We start from the raw sequence: 18,884 nt of genomic DNA on the forward strand, positions 1-18,884 counted from the left end.
AGGAGTTGGTGTTGAAAGTCTGAGCCACATGTTCATGGAAGCTATCGATACCTTTCAGAACTGCTCAGGCAAGTTGACTGTAGACTGTCTCCACTGATGATAGATTGCTGCCATGTATGCTCATGTTTTTAACTGGGTAGATTCTCCTACACCCGAACCAGGCTACCCGTTCACCACCCATCCCATGGTTGGGTAATCCGTCTCTACAATGCACAAAAGGAGAATAGTTATCTTCAGAAGAGGGCATAGATTTGCTCCAAAATCCTAGGGTTTTGCCCCGTGTTTCTGCTTGACAAAGGCTCCATACACGCCAGGATACTTTTACTATCAAGGGTTCTGTTGGAACATAGGACCTACTAGAACAGCTATACTGTAACTCAAATTCATGACAGAGCTTTCTCTTGCTCTAGTCCGCACCTGAAGTTGGTATCTTATAGGTAACTGGGTGGGTGGGTTGAATCAGCAAACTCAATATGGCACAAGTTGCCTTCAAATCCAAAAACGCCTACTGAGCATCATGCCTTTTTTCATGGTATATAGTATGAGCTGAAGCAACCTTCCTCCTTGGAGATATTTAACATGTATCCAAAGCACTCAACCCCCAGAAACATCACTGGGGTTAATGACCAGTGGAATTTTTGTGGAATTTGTCTTTTACCTTCTAGTTCTCATTTGTGTTACTAAGGCACGTATTTACTACCTCCTACTCATATCCAATCAGCATTATGTTATCAACATTGCGGACCAATGTGATTTTTGTAGAATATCATGATGATCAAGGTCTCTACAGACTATATCATGGCAGAGAGTAGAATGGACAAAGCCTTAAAGTGAGACTTCGACAGTACACTGCTGCCCTACCAGGTAAAAGCAAACTGCTCTTCATGGTCCTTACAATTTGTTATGGATCGAAAGGCATAAATTAGGTGAACAACTGCATAACAAATGCCAGGAGGATATTCATTTGCTCTAGTAAAGATACTACATCTGAGATGCCAGCTGCAATTGGGATCACTATCTCATTAAGATGTGAACCTGATAGTCCCTAGTCATTTTCCAAGATCCACCTGTTTTCTGCATGGGCCAAAGTGGTGATTTAAGTGGTCATGTGATAGGCATCATCACCCTTGTTTCCTTTAAGTTTTGATGGTGGCATTAATCTCTGCAGTTTCTCTAGGGACATAATATTGCTTCCAGTTTACTTTCCTAAAAGGGGAAGTTCCAGGGATCTGCAATTATCTCTTCCTACAATAATGAGCCTTTAACTCATGGGTTAGAAAGCCAATACAGGAGTCTTTTCAGTTGTTAATTGTTGTCTATTCCAATTATACAGTCAAGAACTATGGAAATAACCACATGGTGAGTCCATGGATCAACTGGGTCCACTGTAATTTGAACCTGAGACTCCTTCTCTTACCTCACTGTATGCCTTCATTTTGACTGGTGAGCTAGAGCGTATTGTGGGTTCCCAGGAGTTACAGTTTTATTTTTTAGGAAGGCTTCATGCCCAATGTGGGGCTTGAACTAATGACCCTGAGATCATGAGTCCCATGATCTGGCTCTACTGACTGAGCCAGCCAGGGGCCCCTTTGGGTTCCTAGGAATTATAAATAATTTAGAGGTAGTGCCTATTCTTCTCCAAATGGTCTGGATATTTCTTTTTCTCTGATGAACAGTAACTCTAGCAAATGATTACAGATCTCTTAGGAAAATGTTTGGAAGAAGATTTATGATTTATACCTGCAGTAGTGGCGTAAGTGCAGGGTCCTTCCTCAAAGGGATCCAGCCTCTCATGAGGTCAAGGGGCCCTGGTCTGTGAATTGACTCAGGTATGGAATCTCAGTGAGAGATTATGACTCTCCTCTCTGCTGACTCGAGCCAAATTTTGGCTACCAGAGTTTTTCCGGTTATATAGATCAAGTGATATTCTTGTTGGCTGCCTATACAATTTCATTTGGGGGGACACATTAATCACCAAAGATCTCTATGTGTCAAATCTATAATCTGACTGCTGATATGTCCCAAATGCCCTTTATGATAAACATGCCCACCTTGTCCTTGGTAGTTACCTTCTGCTATTCTAGGATCACATCATGACCATTGAAATGAGAGAGCCCATCTCAACAGCCATGAGAAGCAAGATTGTGATTTTGACTGTCGTTGTAAGTTAGCATTATGCATAATTAAAATTTGTACTTGAATTCTAACAGTATTACCCCTGTGACTACAAGAAATAAGAGACTCTTTTCAAGGTTACTTGTGGAAGTTCTCTGGTTTTCAGACCATGATCTGAGCTGAGAATTAAAGGTCCAGAGTTTGTCATTTTCTTCTGTTAGTCCCAAAGTGCATCCAAGAAAGTCCATCCCACATCCCAGTATTTATGATCATCATTATTGCCATTAGAGTCAGTGTAGTAGCAATTTAGGCTCCCAAGGCACATGCTTCAGTAGGTACTTCATCACAATCATCATCACATGGGTAATGGTTTGGTTAATTGTCATGCCAAAGGATCACTAGTATTCCATTTCTAATTGTTGAGGAGCTCAGCACTGTATTCAAGCCCAACAGTGCAACCAAACAAATCCTCAAACCCCATCTTTGTGAGTCTGTCCCCTAGGACCACTCCACTACTGGTATCAGTTCTGTATTACTCATGGGCCAATTAAGAGATAGAAACAACACAGTAATCAAACTGTGAGAAAGTTTAATATTATTAACTATACCAAGGGATTGAAGTAATGGGAGGATTGGCTGGTAAGCAATAAAGAGAGCTCTGAAGAATCTAGGGATAGCAGATTTAGTGAGCAGCCACTGCCTTCCAGAGCTGACATCCATTGGAAAGGGTGTGACCTCATTGGATAGGGTGTGACCAAGGCTCACTGGATGCAAAGAAGTTCACTGAGGCTGTGAAGGAGCCCTCCCCTCACAAAAGGAGAAGCAGAAGGAGAAAACCCTTCACAAAAGGTGCCATGCCAGTGACCCTCCCCCTGAGGCTGCATGCACTTCTGTGCGTGCATGCACAGAAACCTGGTGCTGCAGAAGCCCTATACACTGCAGGAGCCTGCTGAGAGGAGCACCCCCAGAACCTGGAAAAGGAACCCTTCCTCCTTCTCCAGCGTCTCTCCAGTACTCTCTACTGACAAAGCTTAAAATCTTGCAATTGGCAAAGAAGAAATATTTACAGGGTCTATATTAATCATATCACAGCTGACAAGGATGAGTTTAGAGCTGAGAGGCATAAATTAATAACGGGCACCATACCTTGTCAGGCTGAATTTTCAGCTTTGATATCAAAGTCATCAGTCTTATCTCGGCTTTTGTTTTTCATGTTCTATTTCAGAAATAAGTTTGTGTGTATGTCTACGTGCATGTGTATGTGCATATAGATCTTGAATCTGTTCGGAACTCATTGTGTATAGTGTAAGGTAATAATTTATTCTACTTCAAATAGACTCAACCTTATCCTTAATTTGAAAAGCTACATATATCGTATACAAATTTATGTATGAAAATGTTTCTCTGGTCTGTTCTGTTCCATTCATCTACCTATTTATTCCTTTACCCAGGATACCTTTTCTTGTCTGAACAAAAAAATTGGATTAGGACTTTATAAAAGTCAATATTTGTGGAAAGAATTTTAAAAAACTATTAGGAGAGGAAAATGTTCTTTCTCTTTTTAAGGTTTTATTTATTGATTAGACAGAGAGAGAGCACAAGCAGGGGGAGCAGAAGGGAGCCTGATGTGGTGCTCGATTCCCAGGACCCTGGGATCATGACTTGAGCCAAAGACAGACACATAAACCAACTGAACACCTAGGAGCCCCAAGAGAGGATGATGTTCTTAAGTGAAACAAATAGAAATAAGTGCTCTGAAGTTTACTTCGATTAATCTGTTCTGGTTTTTCACTTACTAATAAATACTGCTTAGCAGCAATGCCCTCTCTCCTGGCTTACACACCTCATCAGTAATTGAGAACCCATAATGAGAGGTTGTTGGTTGACCAAAGGCAAGGCTTAGGTTGTAGAAGTCCAAATCAACATTTAGGTCTTAAAACCTAGGGCCAAACCCTACTTCACTTGGGACATTCAAGGATATAATCATCTCAGTCCTTCCACACTATCTTCATAGTACTACTAATAAAAATTAGCTAAACTTTAATGGAGGTTAGAATCATTTTTATTCATTCAAATGCTCAAAGAAATAAAATGTGGAAAGGACATATGATTACCAGTCAGGTCCTTGTGGGATTATGGATGGAGCTGTGTGGACTTGAAAAGCTGAACGTTGAACATTTTCTGCTACATTAGGTAGAAAGATGCTGTCCGTCCTTTTTTGGTGCTTGATAGGTACCTGCAATATAAAAATTAAGTAGATATTGGAGATATCACTAAAAGTCACTGTTACTCATAAGACCAAGATCTTTGGCACAGTCTGGGTTAGGCCATTTATTGTGCCTTCTTGTATTTGCCACTTGTCATAAAGGGAACTGGTCACAAATTAAATCTTTCAACAGAAAGCCATTTTCATCTAAGGAAAAAAGATATCCCATATGTGGAGTAATCTAAAAATTCCTTAATATTTTATCATTTGTGTCAGTGCAGTGTTTTGTTTCTTTGGTGGTCTTACATTCCAGCCACGTATAAATTCCTCTTCAATCTGTATTTATCTGATTTGTCTTATAGGCCTTTCTTACGAAGTCAGAGCTTAGATAGATTTGAAGAGGCTCCAATTCTTTTGTGCCTTTCCTGGACCTTAGGCTTTTTGCTTGAGGTTTTTATACACAATCCAATGGTCCCACAAAATGTCCCCTTATTTATTAGAGTTTGTTTAGATTGTCACCCTTCTAAATCTTTCGAATACAGTGGAGCTCCTCAAATGCATTTAGCTACTTAGGCAGCCTTCTCAACCATGAGTTGTGATTACCAGCCAGCCCCACGAGAGCAACATTTGCTTTTGGGAGTAGAATGGGGATGGAGTGAATCTTAAAAGCCCTTGTGGTCCCATACACACCAACTGAATATTGCTTCCTTTTGGAAAAGGCTTTAGCAGAAACAAACAGACATGTACTAGAATTTCACCTTTTGGTGAAAGGTGACTGCACAGGGATTGGTGAGTCAAGCAAATGGCAGGTATTAATGTGGTCCTACTTGGTGAAGAACCTCAAATGGATGTTCCTGACCTGTTTCTTCCCTTTCTGTGTATGATTCCTTAACTGCATGTTCAGAAATACTGCGACATTTTTTTGGTCCAATAACTAGAATTACACCCTCAAAAGAGACCAAGAATTGGCATAGTTTCTCTGGCAATATGATTAAATATTTTCCTTTTAAGTTTTCTCAAAGCAAGAGGCAGGAATTCTTAAATGTGTTGACATGAACTTCTAGAGGAGATTCTGAAAAACAATGGGTAATACTTATCAAAGTAACACAGAGAAGGCAGTGGAAGAGCTTGTAAATGTTTTACCTAAACTAAAAGCTGAAATATTGGAAACAATTTTTTACATATGTGCTATACCTTGACCTAATCTGAGTTCCAAGAATTTCTTTGGTGGGTAGATTTCTTACATGTTTTTAAAAAGACTTCTGCAACTTCTGCTCTGCCAGGGAACTCAGATGAGAGATCTGGTGCTGTTAGTTAATTATTGTAGATGATGGGAGAAAAAGAAGAAATTCAGAGACAGAACACAGCAAGATGTGGATACTCACTTCCACATTCATTTATTTAATTGTAATTGAGTAAGTGCTTTTCTGCCGAATTGTTTCGACCTCAGAATTCTATTATTGAGGAGTAGCATCAGCAAGATGGCAGAGTGGGAAACCCCAGACCATCCTTCTTCCCACAAACACATTGGTTCAGCAATAATTCACGAACAAATTGCCTTTGTGACAAATCCAGAATTTTATTATCTAGACTCAAGTATCTAGATAAGAGCCTGATACATAATTTTTAATGTAATTTTGAAGTGAACCTAAAACCATAATTTCATATTTACATTTTTTCATTATTTCACATATATAATTAAATCTATCATTACTTACGGTGTCTGGCCTTTGAATCCTTCTTGGTATTTTACTGCTCATAAGATTAGTCTTTAAAAGGTGTTGCTGGGAGTATCTGGATGACGTGGGAGCAGAACGTAGGGAGTACTGAGCCCGAGGTGTAAGGCCTATAATGCCAAAAAATGTTAAATTATATCTCTGGTTGTAGTGTACGGTCTTAGATTTAATTCATAAAACTTTAGAGCTTAAAATGATCATCTTATCCAGCTTCATCAATTCTGAGTGAAGATGTCAAAACCTGGATGGAATCTTTAGCCTGAGGATCACATAACCAAGTGAAAGAGAAGGATATAATGGGTGACACGGACTATGGTGGGTAGGAGTGGACAGAGATATTCAAAGTAATCAGACTTGGTAATTAACTGGATTTGTAGGGTGACAAAGAATAGCTCCCAGATTGCTGGCTCAAGCAACTGGATAGATGTTAATCTTATTTTATGGTGGATTTTATGATCCTGGCACCTATATTCTCAATAAATAATGGTAACAAAATTAGAAGGGTAGATATAAGTGGGAAATAGAAGTATGTAAAGAGAAAACAGTTAAAGATTAGTTCAAGGACCCTGAAAAAGTAGGATCAAATGGGATCCCATGCATTGGGATTGGCCAGGAAAAAAAGGAGCTCCGTTTCCATCTTATCAGGAGGGACAGAGAAGCAGCTGAGTAGCTAATGCAGGTGGGCTGGGGTCAAAAAATAGAGCGGGGCGGGGGTGGGGGGGTCCGATTTGATGGCTTTTAACTGTTCTGTGAAACTGGAGGTAAAGTGTTGGCTGGGGAGGAGGACAGAATCCAAAGGTCTGAAGGGACCAGGAAGATTTTAAATAGTTACTGGGAAGAGGAGAGAGTGAGCTGACCCCATCCTCTGCTCAAGGGGAGGCACATGTGAGCTGGTTCTAAGACCCCTGAGCATCATAGTCTCTGGCTTTTGTGATTTGTTCAAACTTGCCGAGTCTGAGGCTGATTCTTTTTAACTGCCCCATCCCCGCAATGACTCCCACCCAAGAGCTGGAACAGAGGGTAGCAGCCATAGCAGTGGCAATCATCTTGCTTCCCAAGGACCTCCACTTCCTCTCTGCTCCTGGCATTCTTAGAGCCCAGAGATGGAGAGAGAGGAGAGAGAGAGAGAGAGAGAGAGAGAGAGAGAGAGAATTAGTCCTGGTGATAAACATCAAACCCAGATCAAGCGAACTTAAGCCAGTCTACCCCTGAACATTTCACAGTTTTGTCAGCCAAGTGATTTCATTTTTTCCCCCTTAAGTATTTTAAGCATAACTGCACAAGAACATGTTCTAGTGTCTCAGGAGCTGCAAGATCCTAAGGGGAATCCATGCTAATGCCGAGTAAAGAGAGCTCGCCCCTTAACCCTGCCTTTGCCTTTGATGCTTCTGAGATGAGGAGAGGGGTGGCTGCTGCTTCCACTCCTACAGAAAGGAGAGACCTCGGGCACCTCATGCTTTCAGCTGGACAACAACTGAGAGGGGAGTAGAATGGCTGACTTTGGCTTTTTCCAACTCTAGGGTGGTACCTGGCTATCTATCCCCTTGGAGGCTGGGTACTAATAGACAGGTGTGACCCAGTCCCTCCCCTCTAATGAATCCATGCATAGGGAGTCCTCCATCAATCTCATCCTGTCACCCAGAGGGAGATAGATGGGGGCTGGGCTTTAGGAAGAACTAGCTCTGCTTCCAGGGAAAGAGGCTTTTCCTCCACTCCTGCCACATCCCCAGTCCTGGGTATTAGGGTTCCACCCCGCTACCTATCTGGTGCCTCACTCTGCTTCTCCTTCCTAAAATGTGCAGTTGTTGGAGGACATGGATGGCAGTTTGAGAGGACACATTAACCCAGAAAGAGATTAAAAAGATGCTTGGCTGGCTCATTTGGTAGAGCATGTGACTCTTGATCTCAGGGTGGTGAGTTCGAGCCCCACCTTGGGTAGAACTTACTTATTTAAAAAGATGCTTGGCTGGACTGGAAGCAGAGGGAAGAGGGAGAGACAGAAAAATCCCAGGGAGTGTGGAAAGGAGAGTACAAGGTACAGAACTGCTCAGGGTCAGTGGCCAAAATAGGGCCCTTGGATATTTTTGATATTTTTTCTCTTTGGACAGGACAGCTGAGGTGGGGAACCTCAACCCTGCTGTCAGGTCCCAGGAAGCAGGCCCAGAGTCAGGAAGAAGAGCCTGGGCTTTACAGTTGAGCCCAGCTCTGGTCTTTCTTTTTCTTTTTCTTTTTCTTTTTTTTCTTTTTTTAAAAGCTTTTATTTACTTACTTGAGAAAGAGAGAGAGAGAGAGAGAGAGAGAATATGGGTCGGGTGAGGAGCAGAGGGTGAGGGATAGAATCTCGAGCAGACTCCATGCTGAGGGTGGTGCCCGACATGGGGCTTGATCCCAGGACCCTGAGATCAGGACCTGAGCCGAGATCAAAAGTTGAACGTTAAGCTGACTGAGTCACCCAGGTGTCCCCCCAGGCCTGTTCTTAGTAAACCCAAAGTAATTCCAGCTTTGTCTGCTTGACCTTTGACACTGATCTTTCTGTTTCCAAGAGGCTGTGTTTTCTCGTATCTTCAACTGGCACAGAGCCAAAAGCAAACATAAAAGACACACATGCATGGAAGTGTAGTAACCAACATTTGCACAAATATTTGGTGTTTTTATACTATGTGGCAGATGTGCATCATCCTCAGAATACCCTTTTGAGGTGGGTATTCCCATTTTACAGAAAGGCTAAATTAACCTGTCGAGGGTCACACAGCTTGCAGTGACAGAGCCAGGATTTGAACCGAAGCTCACACACTTACCCACCAGGCTTTACCAAAATAGGAAAGCAGAGGTTTGGCTGATTTTAACAATAAGTCAGTTGTGATTATTGATATTTGATGATATTTTTGATAGTCAGATCTAGAAGAGAACTTAGAATTTATTTCATCCTCAACTTATAGGGGAGGCAGCTAGTTTAGAGACATCCTGGGTTTGGCCTCTGCTCTGTGCTGCTTGCCCAGAGGCGTGTTTCAGTGCCATTCCCATAGGACGCCTCCCGCCCCCAGCACCCAAGCATCATAATATCCTTTCTAAATAACATCTGAGAAATGTGCTCATCTGAGGCATTAAGACAAAATATAGTGAATTGCCCAATGTTCTTTAAGTGGTGTATTACATACTTCTGAGACCAGTTTTTATGACCAAAACTTTTTAGTATAGGATGTCAGTACTCTGAGGTGAACTAGAGTAGAAGGTCGTGACTGCAAATCAGAATTAAGTGTGATTCATTCATGTATCATTCATTCACTCAACAGACGTCAGGGAGCTCAATAACCAATAACTCAATAGCCACGGGGTTGCTATGGCCAGTCCCCACGATCCTCAATTCAGAGCAGGGGACCTGCTTACCGCCTGGTGAGCTCATCTGGACGGACCATCGCTCAGCGTCATTAAGCTGACTTTGGAGCTCTTCTAGGCGCTGGAAGGCATCCAGCTTCACACTGCGCTCCTGGGCCAGCCGGCTTCTCGTCTGAGGGGAAAAGTGCTTAGGAAGCAGAGATGCTTTTTGGTGCATACTTTAATTCCTGGGGTTCTTTGGAGAGTGTGGGTCCAGGCTGCTCCAGGAATACAAGTCCTCATACAGTCCTGGTCAGGCTTCTAACGACAGCTCCAAGAAGGCCAGGAATGTACCCAAAGAGGAGCGGAGGCAGCCCTGGACTGGGAACCCCTTATTTGCCTTATTATAGCCAGGAGTTTACTCACAACATTTTTTTCTTTTATGTTTATTTCTCCCTCTCACCGGAAGGGGAGAGGAGGAAATGGAGAAGGGCCCAGTTCACAGAGGACCTTGTAGGTCAAAGCCACCAAACTACCACAGGGAAGGGGGAAGCCTCTGCACAATTTCACGCAGGGGGAAGACCTGATCTCTGTTTGTTCAGCTCATCATCTTCAAGGATGTCCTGAGCACCATTCCCCAGGTCTTAGAGGAGGCCCCTACCAAGAGGTGGTCTCTGTGTTTACTTGTGTGGCCCTCGGCTAGCACAGCTGGCCCCTAGGCCCCCAGCCAGGGAGTAGCTGGGTCCAAAGTACACCTCATCTGCATAACTCACAGATATTCTTTCTTTTGAAATTTATTTTTATGTATATAAGTGTAAGTATATATAGGTCATAGCAAGTAATTATAAAAATTACCTAAAAGTATAAAAGTAATGTAATTATAATTGTATTATAAAATTTTAAAGTATAAAAGAGCAATAATAGTATAGTGGATTGAATAATGTCCCCCCCCCCCAAAAAAAATATACTCATGTCCACCTAGAACCTCAAAATGTGATCTTACTTGGAAATGGTCTTTGCAGGTGTAATTAAGTTATGATGAAGTCATACTGGATTAAGGGCGGGCCTTACATACCGTGACTGAGGCCTTTATAAGAAGAGGAAAAGGCTCAGACACAGAGGGACACATGGGGAAAGGGCCATCAGATAAGGAAGGCAGAGGTTCGAGGACGTAGTTACAAGCCAAGGATTGTCAAGGCCTACAGGCAGCCACTGCGAGCTAGGAGAGAGGCACAGAACAGACTCTTCCTCAGAGCCCCCAGGAGGAGCCGACATCCTGATTTCAGGTTTCCGGCCTCCTGAACTGTGAGAGAATACATTTCTGTTGTGTTAAGCCATCCAGTTTGAGGTAATTTGTTACAGCAGCTCTAGCAAACTAATCCACATGCTAATCTCAAGAATTCACCCACATGTGTTTTAAATCCCACTCTTGTCCGCATAGACCCAACAAGAAGGCCTGTGAACCCTTGGAGGGGTAACCACAGGCTCGTCTTAACAAATGTTAAGGGGCAGTTTCTTGTGTGTGCAGATGCTATCAACTGTAGTTTAACTTTCAGTAGAAGATTAGAAAAACTTCCTAATACAAATTAGGCCCAAGGTCCCTGTTTGTACTACAGGGATTGGTGTAGGCCCTTCAACCCCTATGGGCAGGAACCAGGAAAAACATATCAAGATTCCCTGAGCCAGGCTGGGGCTAAACCAATTTGAAAAATAGTGGCAAAGGAAAGAAATGTGCTTAGTAAGGACCTTGTGTTGTGTTAGGGCTTAAAAACGACCCCACCCCCCTTCACAGAGGTAGGTGCAGTGATTTACCCAAGATCCTACAATCAGTTAGAGGCAGAGCTAGGATTTGAATCCAGGTCAATCTCTTTCCAAAATTATCCACCTTCATACTCTCAGCTAGAAGACATACAGCCAATATTTATGAAGAGCTGTATATCGGTTTTGGTTCTAAGTGCCTCATTTGAATTACCTGATTTCATCTTTCTAAAAAAATCCCGTGAAACGAGTATATTGTTCTCCATTGCACCAACCGGGAGACTGAAGACAGAGAGACCACATCTAGCCTAAAGGCATGCTGTAAAGGGCCCCACGGAGTGAATCAGAAAGCCTGACTCTAGGGCCTCTGCTCTAAATGGTCTCCCCAGGAGCAGGACGTAAGCAAGGACAATTATGCTCTCCAAGGTCAGATGGTCAAAATCTTACCTTGGAATTGGAGGTTGGAGCTGGACTGAAGAAGTCACTGTGGGTAGTAGGGGCTCTTGGGGGCTGAGGGTAGATTGTTAGTTGGCGGGCAGTGGGCCAGTAAGCCCAGGGGCATTGGAGCTGCCAGCAGAGGTGGAGAGGTAGTGTAGAAACAGCCGATGATTGTTTTTACATACATATACTAAAAACATGTATTTGTTGAGAGAAGCCTCAAAATACTTGTTTTGTCTACTTTCAGAATCTCTACCATTAGACAAAAATGAGCTGTTAACTAGAGAGGACTTTGAGAAACTAACATCCTATTTATTTATTTAATAAATAATGCAGGGCTCAAACTCATGACCCTGAGATCAAGACCTGAGCTGAGATCCAGTTGGACGCTCAACCAATGGAGTCACCCAGGGGCCCCCAACACTTTATTTTTGTGCTGGTTTTTGGGAAAGCATAATTTGAAAGATAAATATGCGATCCTTAATTTTTCTTAAGGATCCATGTCACATTTTAGCTTAGTTTTCATAAAATGAATGTGAAATCCTAATTTTCTTTTATTCTAAAGCTATTGGTTTTTCCTCTCCATTTCTTCAAAAATACTTCCTCTAGCATTGCCTCAGTTTTTGTCCTTTTTTTATTTTTGCCATTTATTTTTGTAGATTTCTCCTAATTGATCTCCTCCTTGAGCACTCGAAACACTTGGCCAATAATTTAACTTCCCAACTTCTGTTTCCTAATATCTCTGATGAATTGATTTATTCCTTCAGTGAATGCACGAGAGGTACCTGCTCTGAGATGCTACTTCTTTTGCCTTTTGTATTGGATTACATTCGATGGTCTCCTTTGTTGGAACTTGCATTAATCCACATCTACATCTATTATTTCTTGCCCTTTTTTTTCTTTTCTCTCTCTCTTTTCTTTTCTGTAGGGGTGTATTTAAAAAATGTATTGTGTCTGGAAATCACTTTTACTTTTCCTTTTTGTCTCTGAAGTTCCAGAAACACCTTGAATAAAATCCTCTTATAATAGCTTCCATGATACTTGCTGCTTTTCCAGATTACTGTTGGAATTTTCTAAAGGATCCCTGGTTCAAAAATTATGGCCAAGTGGAAACATGTTTTTCATGTGGGTTATAAAGGTGCCAAGATTCTGGGTCTTGAGGCAGCGAAGCCATCCATCCTCTCTTACTATAAGCAGCCCGAGCATCACCCAGCATGGGCAGTATTTCCATTATCCTGGTGGGCCCAGAAATGACAAAGGTGGAGGACACCAGAGGCATGGAGAATTCCAGAAGGCCCCAGCTCTGGCTGCTGCACCCCGATTGGCTTTTGAATGGCTACCACCTGCCTCTGGAGTTACCTGTCGGAGTTCTCTCTGAATTCTCTTCTGCTGAAGCTGGCCCAGTTTGGAAGCCCTCTCAGCTGCTTCAGTAAGGAGCTGCAGGTGCTGTTTCTTTTGCTCCACATCTTCCAAGAGCTTCTCCATGCTGGAGGTTTTCATTAGATCCATCTGTTGCCGGTGGTGAGCTTCCTGGGCCACTCTGTGTTGCAGCTCTCTCAGCAGTTGTGCCTGTGGGGAAAAGGCCAAAGGAAACAGAGAAGGCACACAGTCTTTGCTCTGAGCAAGGGAAGGAGAAGTTGCCCGACGTAATAACCTCCATAGGGCCCAGGGGCACAACTCTGTAGAGTATTCCTGGGCTCAGGGTCCTGGAGCCCAGCAGTTCTGTCCTGGGCTGGCAGGCAGCAGGACTACCAGGATTTAGGCCAGCTTGGCATTTACTGTAAGCCCGGAGGCAATAGTCAGTGGGAGAACAACTGAAACAAATAACAAAAGCCAGGCAAGTGGTAATGCTACTGCCCAGCAATACCGGGTCGAACAATCTGGCCTTTCAATGCCCAAAAGGTGATGATAATATGTATGTTATGTCGCTTATTGACCACATGGTTATACCTACCACAGACTACATTTGCAGTGTCACTGAGCATTTATCATGAGCTAGCAGGGAAGGGTTAGTCTGGGGAGGAGGGGTGACATAATGCACGCAAGGAGTAGAGAAGGGAGGTTCTAATCTTGCCTCTGTTTTAACTTCCAAAATAGCTTTGGGGAAGCCAGGTTCTAGATGGTTAAAGATGGAAAAGGGTAGTAATAATCTGGTTCCGTTCTGAAACTTTTCCAATCAGTAGCACCGTAAGTATCAGAGGGTCCATCCTCAATTATGATACTAATACTAATGATATTTGCATGGCGATGTTACAGTTTGCATAATTACAATGCCATCATTCACTTGGTGCACAGTCATGGAGGATGTAGGGTCTAAAAGGAACAAATTATATGTTATGTTTTAAATATGCCCAGCTTTTCTGGGCTCTTATTTATTTTATTTTTTAAGATTTTTTTTTATTTATTCATGAGAGGCATGCAGAGAGAAGCAGAGACACAGGCAGAGGGAGAAACAGGTTTCCTGTGGGGAGCCTGGTGCAGGACTCGATCCCAGGACCCCCGGATCAAGCCCTGAGCCGAAGGCAGAGGCTCAACCACCGAACCCACCCAGGCGTTCCCTCTCAGGCTTTTATTTAAACTTGGCTCTTCTCTCTCTCTCTCGACCTAGGGTCTTTCTGCTTCATTCATGCTCAGGGAGTTGGCACAGTTACTAAGAGCTTAGACTTGGAAACACCTTTGTTTTGGTGCCAGCCCCTACTGAGCAGCAGTAACTTCTGAAATTAAGGATTAGTTTGGGTCATCAGGAAAGGACCCAAGATCCTGTTTGGGGAAAAAGGTTGATTGATGGCTGGGCCACACTCCACGTGCACATGGTTGCTGTTGATGGAAAGTATGCTTGGAGATGGAGAGACTATGTTAAGGGCAGAGACCTACACCCCAAGATGACCTCTGGGTAATAAGATTCTCAGAGAAACACACACACATACACACTACACGCCAAAGAATGATCTTTTGTATGGGTAGTGCTTCCTTGCCTTAGCCAAATGCAAATAAAAACAAAAGCCTCTTGGCCTCTTTCCTTGGTTTCTGGGCCAGAAAGGAGGAAGTGGGCCATGGTTGTCTGACTGTGCCATGTGCTCAGCCTCACGCTGTGGAGCCCTGGTGACTGGTCCCAGGCAGCCTGGTGCTGCTTCCAGTGCCACATTCAGCTTTGCAGAGCGAGTTCGGAGAGCGGGAGGAAGAGGGGTTCTAGGACTCATACCTGGTTATCCTGCTGCTTGCGCATCCTCACGTTGTCGGCCTGAGCCCTGGCCAAGGCCTGCCTCAGAGCCAGTAACTGTTGACGAAATAAAACCGCTTCTTGTTCTGCCATTAGCTTGATGCTCAAACACTCTTTCTTCCTTTGCATCGCTTCCTGTGAACATCCCAAACACAGTAAGATAGGAAATAAGTTTCCCTTCCATAGTTTTAGTCTCTTCAGAGTCTCTAAACCACTTCATTATCCATCATCTTTAAAACTTCCGGTAGAAAGGAGCTCCCCTGGTCACTTCCTCTGTGTCTTCGTGTGACAGGTCAGAGTAAATAAAGACTTTCAGAAACACAAGTGAAAGTGCCCAAACCACTAGTATTATGTGCTTTGGTTTCAATTTGCCTTGAAGTAGGTTTTTGATTTGTTTTCCCATTTTCGTCAGATAATGTTTGAAACTCAAAGATTTGCAGTGTATTTTTATGAAGCTGCCTCAGCTTTTGGTAAAGTCTCCCCCTCCATCTTTCCCCTGCTCTGGAGCTAAATTCTCTGATCTGTCCTCCCATTTGCTTCTTTGCCATTTGCTTCTGGCTCTTTCCTACTTCTCTGGAGGCTCTGACACAGCCACTTCCCATGAAGACTCCCCGACTGCAGATGCTTTCAGTTGGTTGGCTTTGCCCCCACTGCCAGGACACCAGTTCAGCAGCTGCAGCCAAGGAAGCCAGCCTGCCACCCACCTCGCCGGGCAGGGCCTCACCTTCTCTGCCCTGCTCAGCTGGCCCTGGAAGCGAGCCTGCTGCGCCGCCAGCCTCCAGTGGCCCAGGCTCCTCGCTTTGCACGCCAGCACAGCCAGGCTGCTGTTGTCCTGCTCCAAGGCCTGCAGCTGCTCCTGCTGAGAGAGGCTTCCTTTCAGAAAAGGCTGCCCCCAACGCTCTTCTCAGGAGGAAAGGGCACAAATCCTAACCTCAGAACCGAGGACGACACAGTTGTGCCCTTTTTAAATGCCTGGTGCAATGCTTTCTTGGGGAAGCCAGACTGGAATGCATACAGAGTGAGCTGGGGTCAGATGCTGGGATGAAATGCTGGTTTCCCATTGCTAAATGAAATCACGTACTTTGGCTGGGTTTTCTTTCGTTCCTTCATCAGGTCGAGCAGAGCCCCATTTTTTCTTGAGGCTCCTCAGATTGTCAATCCCTTCTGTTCTTACTTCACCGATGAGCTCATATACTTTCTGGATTAAATTAATCTGATTCTCGTCCAACTTTTCCTGCAAATTGCAGACTCAAGTTTAGGAAGGGCAGTGGAGGAAGAGTCATTTTGCCTTCTAAAACCCAACTTTCAGAAATGATTTCACGTGAAAAAATCACCCACCCAATTATTCCATCAGTTATTATCTGGAAGTCTCAGTAGCAGCCCCTTTAGCATTGCCTTAAATCCGCAGGGCCTCATCACGTGGACCCTACACATCTTAGAGCCCCAGTTGTCAGATGCCGGGGTAAGTTGAGTGGATAGAAAAGTGGAAGGTGGGCAGCCCCGGTGGCGCAGCGGTTTAGCGCCGCCTTCAGCCCAGGGCCTGATCCTGGAGACCTGGGATCGAGTCCCACGTCAGGTTCCCTGCATGGAGCCTGCTTCTCCCTCTGCCTGTGTCTCTGCCTCTCTCTCTGTATTCTCATGAATAAATAAATAAAATCTCTAAAAAATATATATATATATATAAAATAAACCTTAAAAAAAGAAAAGTGGAAGGTCACAGGTGGAAAACTGAATCACCCCTCCTCTGATAAAAGGTTGCTCGAGAATTCGAACCTAAGGATTTTTGCTGTCAGGTTGACTCAGCGGAATCTGACCAGATAAAACACTATAGATGAGCCACTAATGAGGAACTACATTAAAAATAGATAAAGTAGAGGAAGGAATCAGGCTGGCTACCTTCCCATTGAGGTTCCAGCAGAAATCTCATTATGAAACAGCCTGTTCTGAATGGCTTGTGGATAATGGCTTGTGGTAAAAGGGCTTGATCGTTGCTAAGTACAACCACAGACCCTGCCTCCTCGGCTGAGGGGTGAGAGTTGGGTGTCCTCTCATCTCTGGACCACTTCCCTGGAGAGGAAAGCAGGAGCATGCTGCCCAGCTGGGCAGCCAGCAAAAGCTTCACCACCTATTTGGGATCCTAGAGTAGAACATGGATTCTCAGCTTTGGGGGGCCTGTGGAACTAGTTTAGCCTGAGAGAAGCAGAGAATCTATTTTCTGTCTAGGAATTCTGGTATAAGTAAAAAAAAAAAAAAACTTAAGAAAATGTTTAATAATTTCATACCCAAAAGATGACTTAGCAAATTCCAGACTTCACTGTCTATTCAACCTTTTCCTGTAGTACCAGGCCCAACGCATTTTGGTTTTGATTCTTTAATATTTGTAAGCACTTGCATTTTTGAGGCCTCCTCATAAGTAAGAAGGAACCTCTAATCCTCTCTGAAATGACCAGGCCAAGGCAGAGCACTGGTGAAAGCTCCTCACGTAACAACTTCAGGGACCACCTGGAATGTCCCAGGAGAGACCATGAAGTAAGGACTCATTTGGGGCTGGCTCTGGGCAACACCCAATAGCAGGAGAGGGAGCAGGTTTGTACGGGAATTCACATTTGTGGGGCAGCTGGACCAGGCTCTGTGATGGCCCATTTTAGGCATGGGGCCTCCATCTTACAGCTGCTCAGATACCATAAGAAAGTGGCAGGCTTCCACAGTGCTGTGGACACATGGGCACCCCGCCACTCCTCTTCTGGATGGACCTTCACCAACAGGTCAGCAGCTCCCTGACGCTCGATGTGAGAGAGTGGCTGGCAGGCATTTGGCAGGTTGAAAAAAAAAATCTCTGAAAGCTAATTCAAATTCTCAATCTTCCTAGTGAGCTTTCGGGACGTGCTATTGCTACCGACCCTGGGGTCTGGCCTGGCTTAGGGCACTGCGCTCTCCCGTTCAGATGGTTGTACTCAGTAGGCAAAACAGTGACATCAATCGTTGGGGTTTCGGAGGAGACACCCCCCACCTTCCCTTTCACAGCAATCAGATGGCAACAATGGCAACCGGCAGCAGAGTGAGGAAAACAGCAAATACCTAAATTGTCTAAAATTCAGTGTCTATCATGGCAAAATCATGACCACCCATTGCTGCCCCTCTCTGCAGTGAACGCTTAGAGCCAGAGAGCTCTCGGGCTGCACAGGCTCTTGTTACCACACAGCCCATTCTGTCATCGATCGCTCTGTGCGCAGCGTCTGTGGAGGTCACCCACACTTGGCTCCCACAGGACTGCCCAGACGTCCAACACAGCTCACTTACTTTTATGTGTAGACATGTCACAAACAAAGCTTGGACTAATGCTTCATATTCTTCCTGGACTTCTTTTCTAATCTGCTGTTTGAGATTCAGATTCTCCTCTTCCAAATCTGTGAGTCGAGCTCTCAGAGCCGTGATTTCCATGATCATATTATGACTGAGCTCTGCAACCTAACAGCAGAAATATTGTTTTAATGGAAAATAACTCAAGAAATCCAAACTGCCACTACAGAACAGTTCCTTGTATATCAGTGTCAAGTTTGCTCTTCTACCTTGAATCTAATGAAAGAGGTAAACATCCTGTTGTACAAATATGAGTGGAAGAATCCAAGGTTGGTTTAAGGTCTCGGAACAGTGCCAGACACGTGGTAGGTGGCCAATGAATAGTTGCTGAATGAATGACCCCAGAAGAGACCCCGAAGCACTTTTTTTTTTTTTTTAATTTTTATTTATTTACTTATGATAGTCACAGAGAGAGAGAGAGGCAGAGACACAGGCAGAGGGAGAAGCAGGCTCCATGCATCGGGAGCCTGATATGGGATTCAATCCCGGGTCTCCAGGATCGCGCCCTGGGCCAAAGGCAGGCGCCAAACCGCTGCGCCACCCAGGGATCCCCCGAAGCACTTTTTAATTGGATAAAACGCTTCAGCTGTCTTCGCCTCCATTTCCAAACTGGCCTTCTTTGACACCTCAGCCTAAATACTTTTTCTTTGGAATTCACTTAAACTGGCCTCAAAAGAAAAAACAAAGCCTCCAACCCCAACCTAAAAGTAGCAACAAAAAGAAAAATCAAATCAAT

At 44.0% G+C, this 18,884-nt stretch overlaps 1 protein-coding gene across 1 annotated transcript in view; it reads right to left on the minus strand.

The window, feature by feature from the left end:
- Window positions 1-4,143: 4,143 nt before the first annotated feature.
- Window positions 4,144-18,884, minus strand: part of LOC144317014 (uncharacterized) — a 140,085-nt gene continuing 125,344 nt past the window's right edge. The window contains exons 39-46 of the mRNA XM_077902844.1: window positions 18,089-18,256; window positions 15,870-16,022; window positions 15,513-15,644; window positions 14,771-14,923; window positions 12,928-13,137; window positions 9,445-9,565; window positions 6,040-6,167; window positions 4,144-4,351 (exon numbers count right to left, since the gene is read on the minus strand). Of these exons, the coding sequence (XP_077758970.1) occupies window positions 4,226-4,351; window positions 6,040-6,167; window positions 9,445-9,565; window positions 12,928-13,137; window positions 14,771-14,923; window positions 15,513-15,644; window positions 15,870-16,022; window positions 18,089-18,256 (1,191 nt within the window). The 3' untranslated portion in view covers window positions 4,144-4,225. The remainder of the gene's footprint in view (window positions 4,352-6,039; window positions 6,168-9,444; window positions 9,566-12,927; window positions 13,138-14,770; window positions 14,924-15,512; window positions 15,645-15,869; window positions 16,023-18,088; window positions 18,257-18,884) is intronic.

Source organism: Canis aureus, chromosome 7, assembly GCF_053574225.1.
Source record: "Canis aureus isolate CA01 chromosome 7, VMU_Caureus_v.1.0, whole genome shotgun sequence".
NCBI lineage: Eukaryota > Metazoa > Chordata > Mammalia > Carnivora > Canidae > Canis > Canis aureus.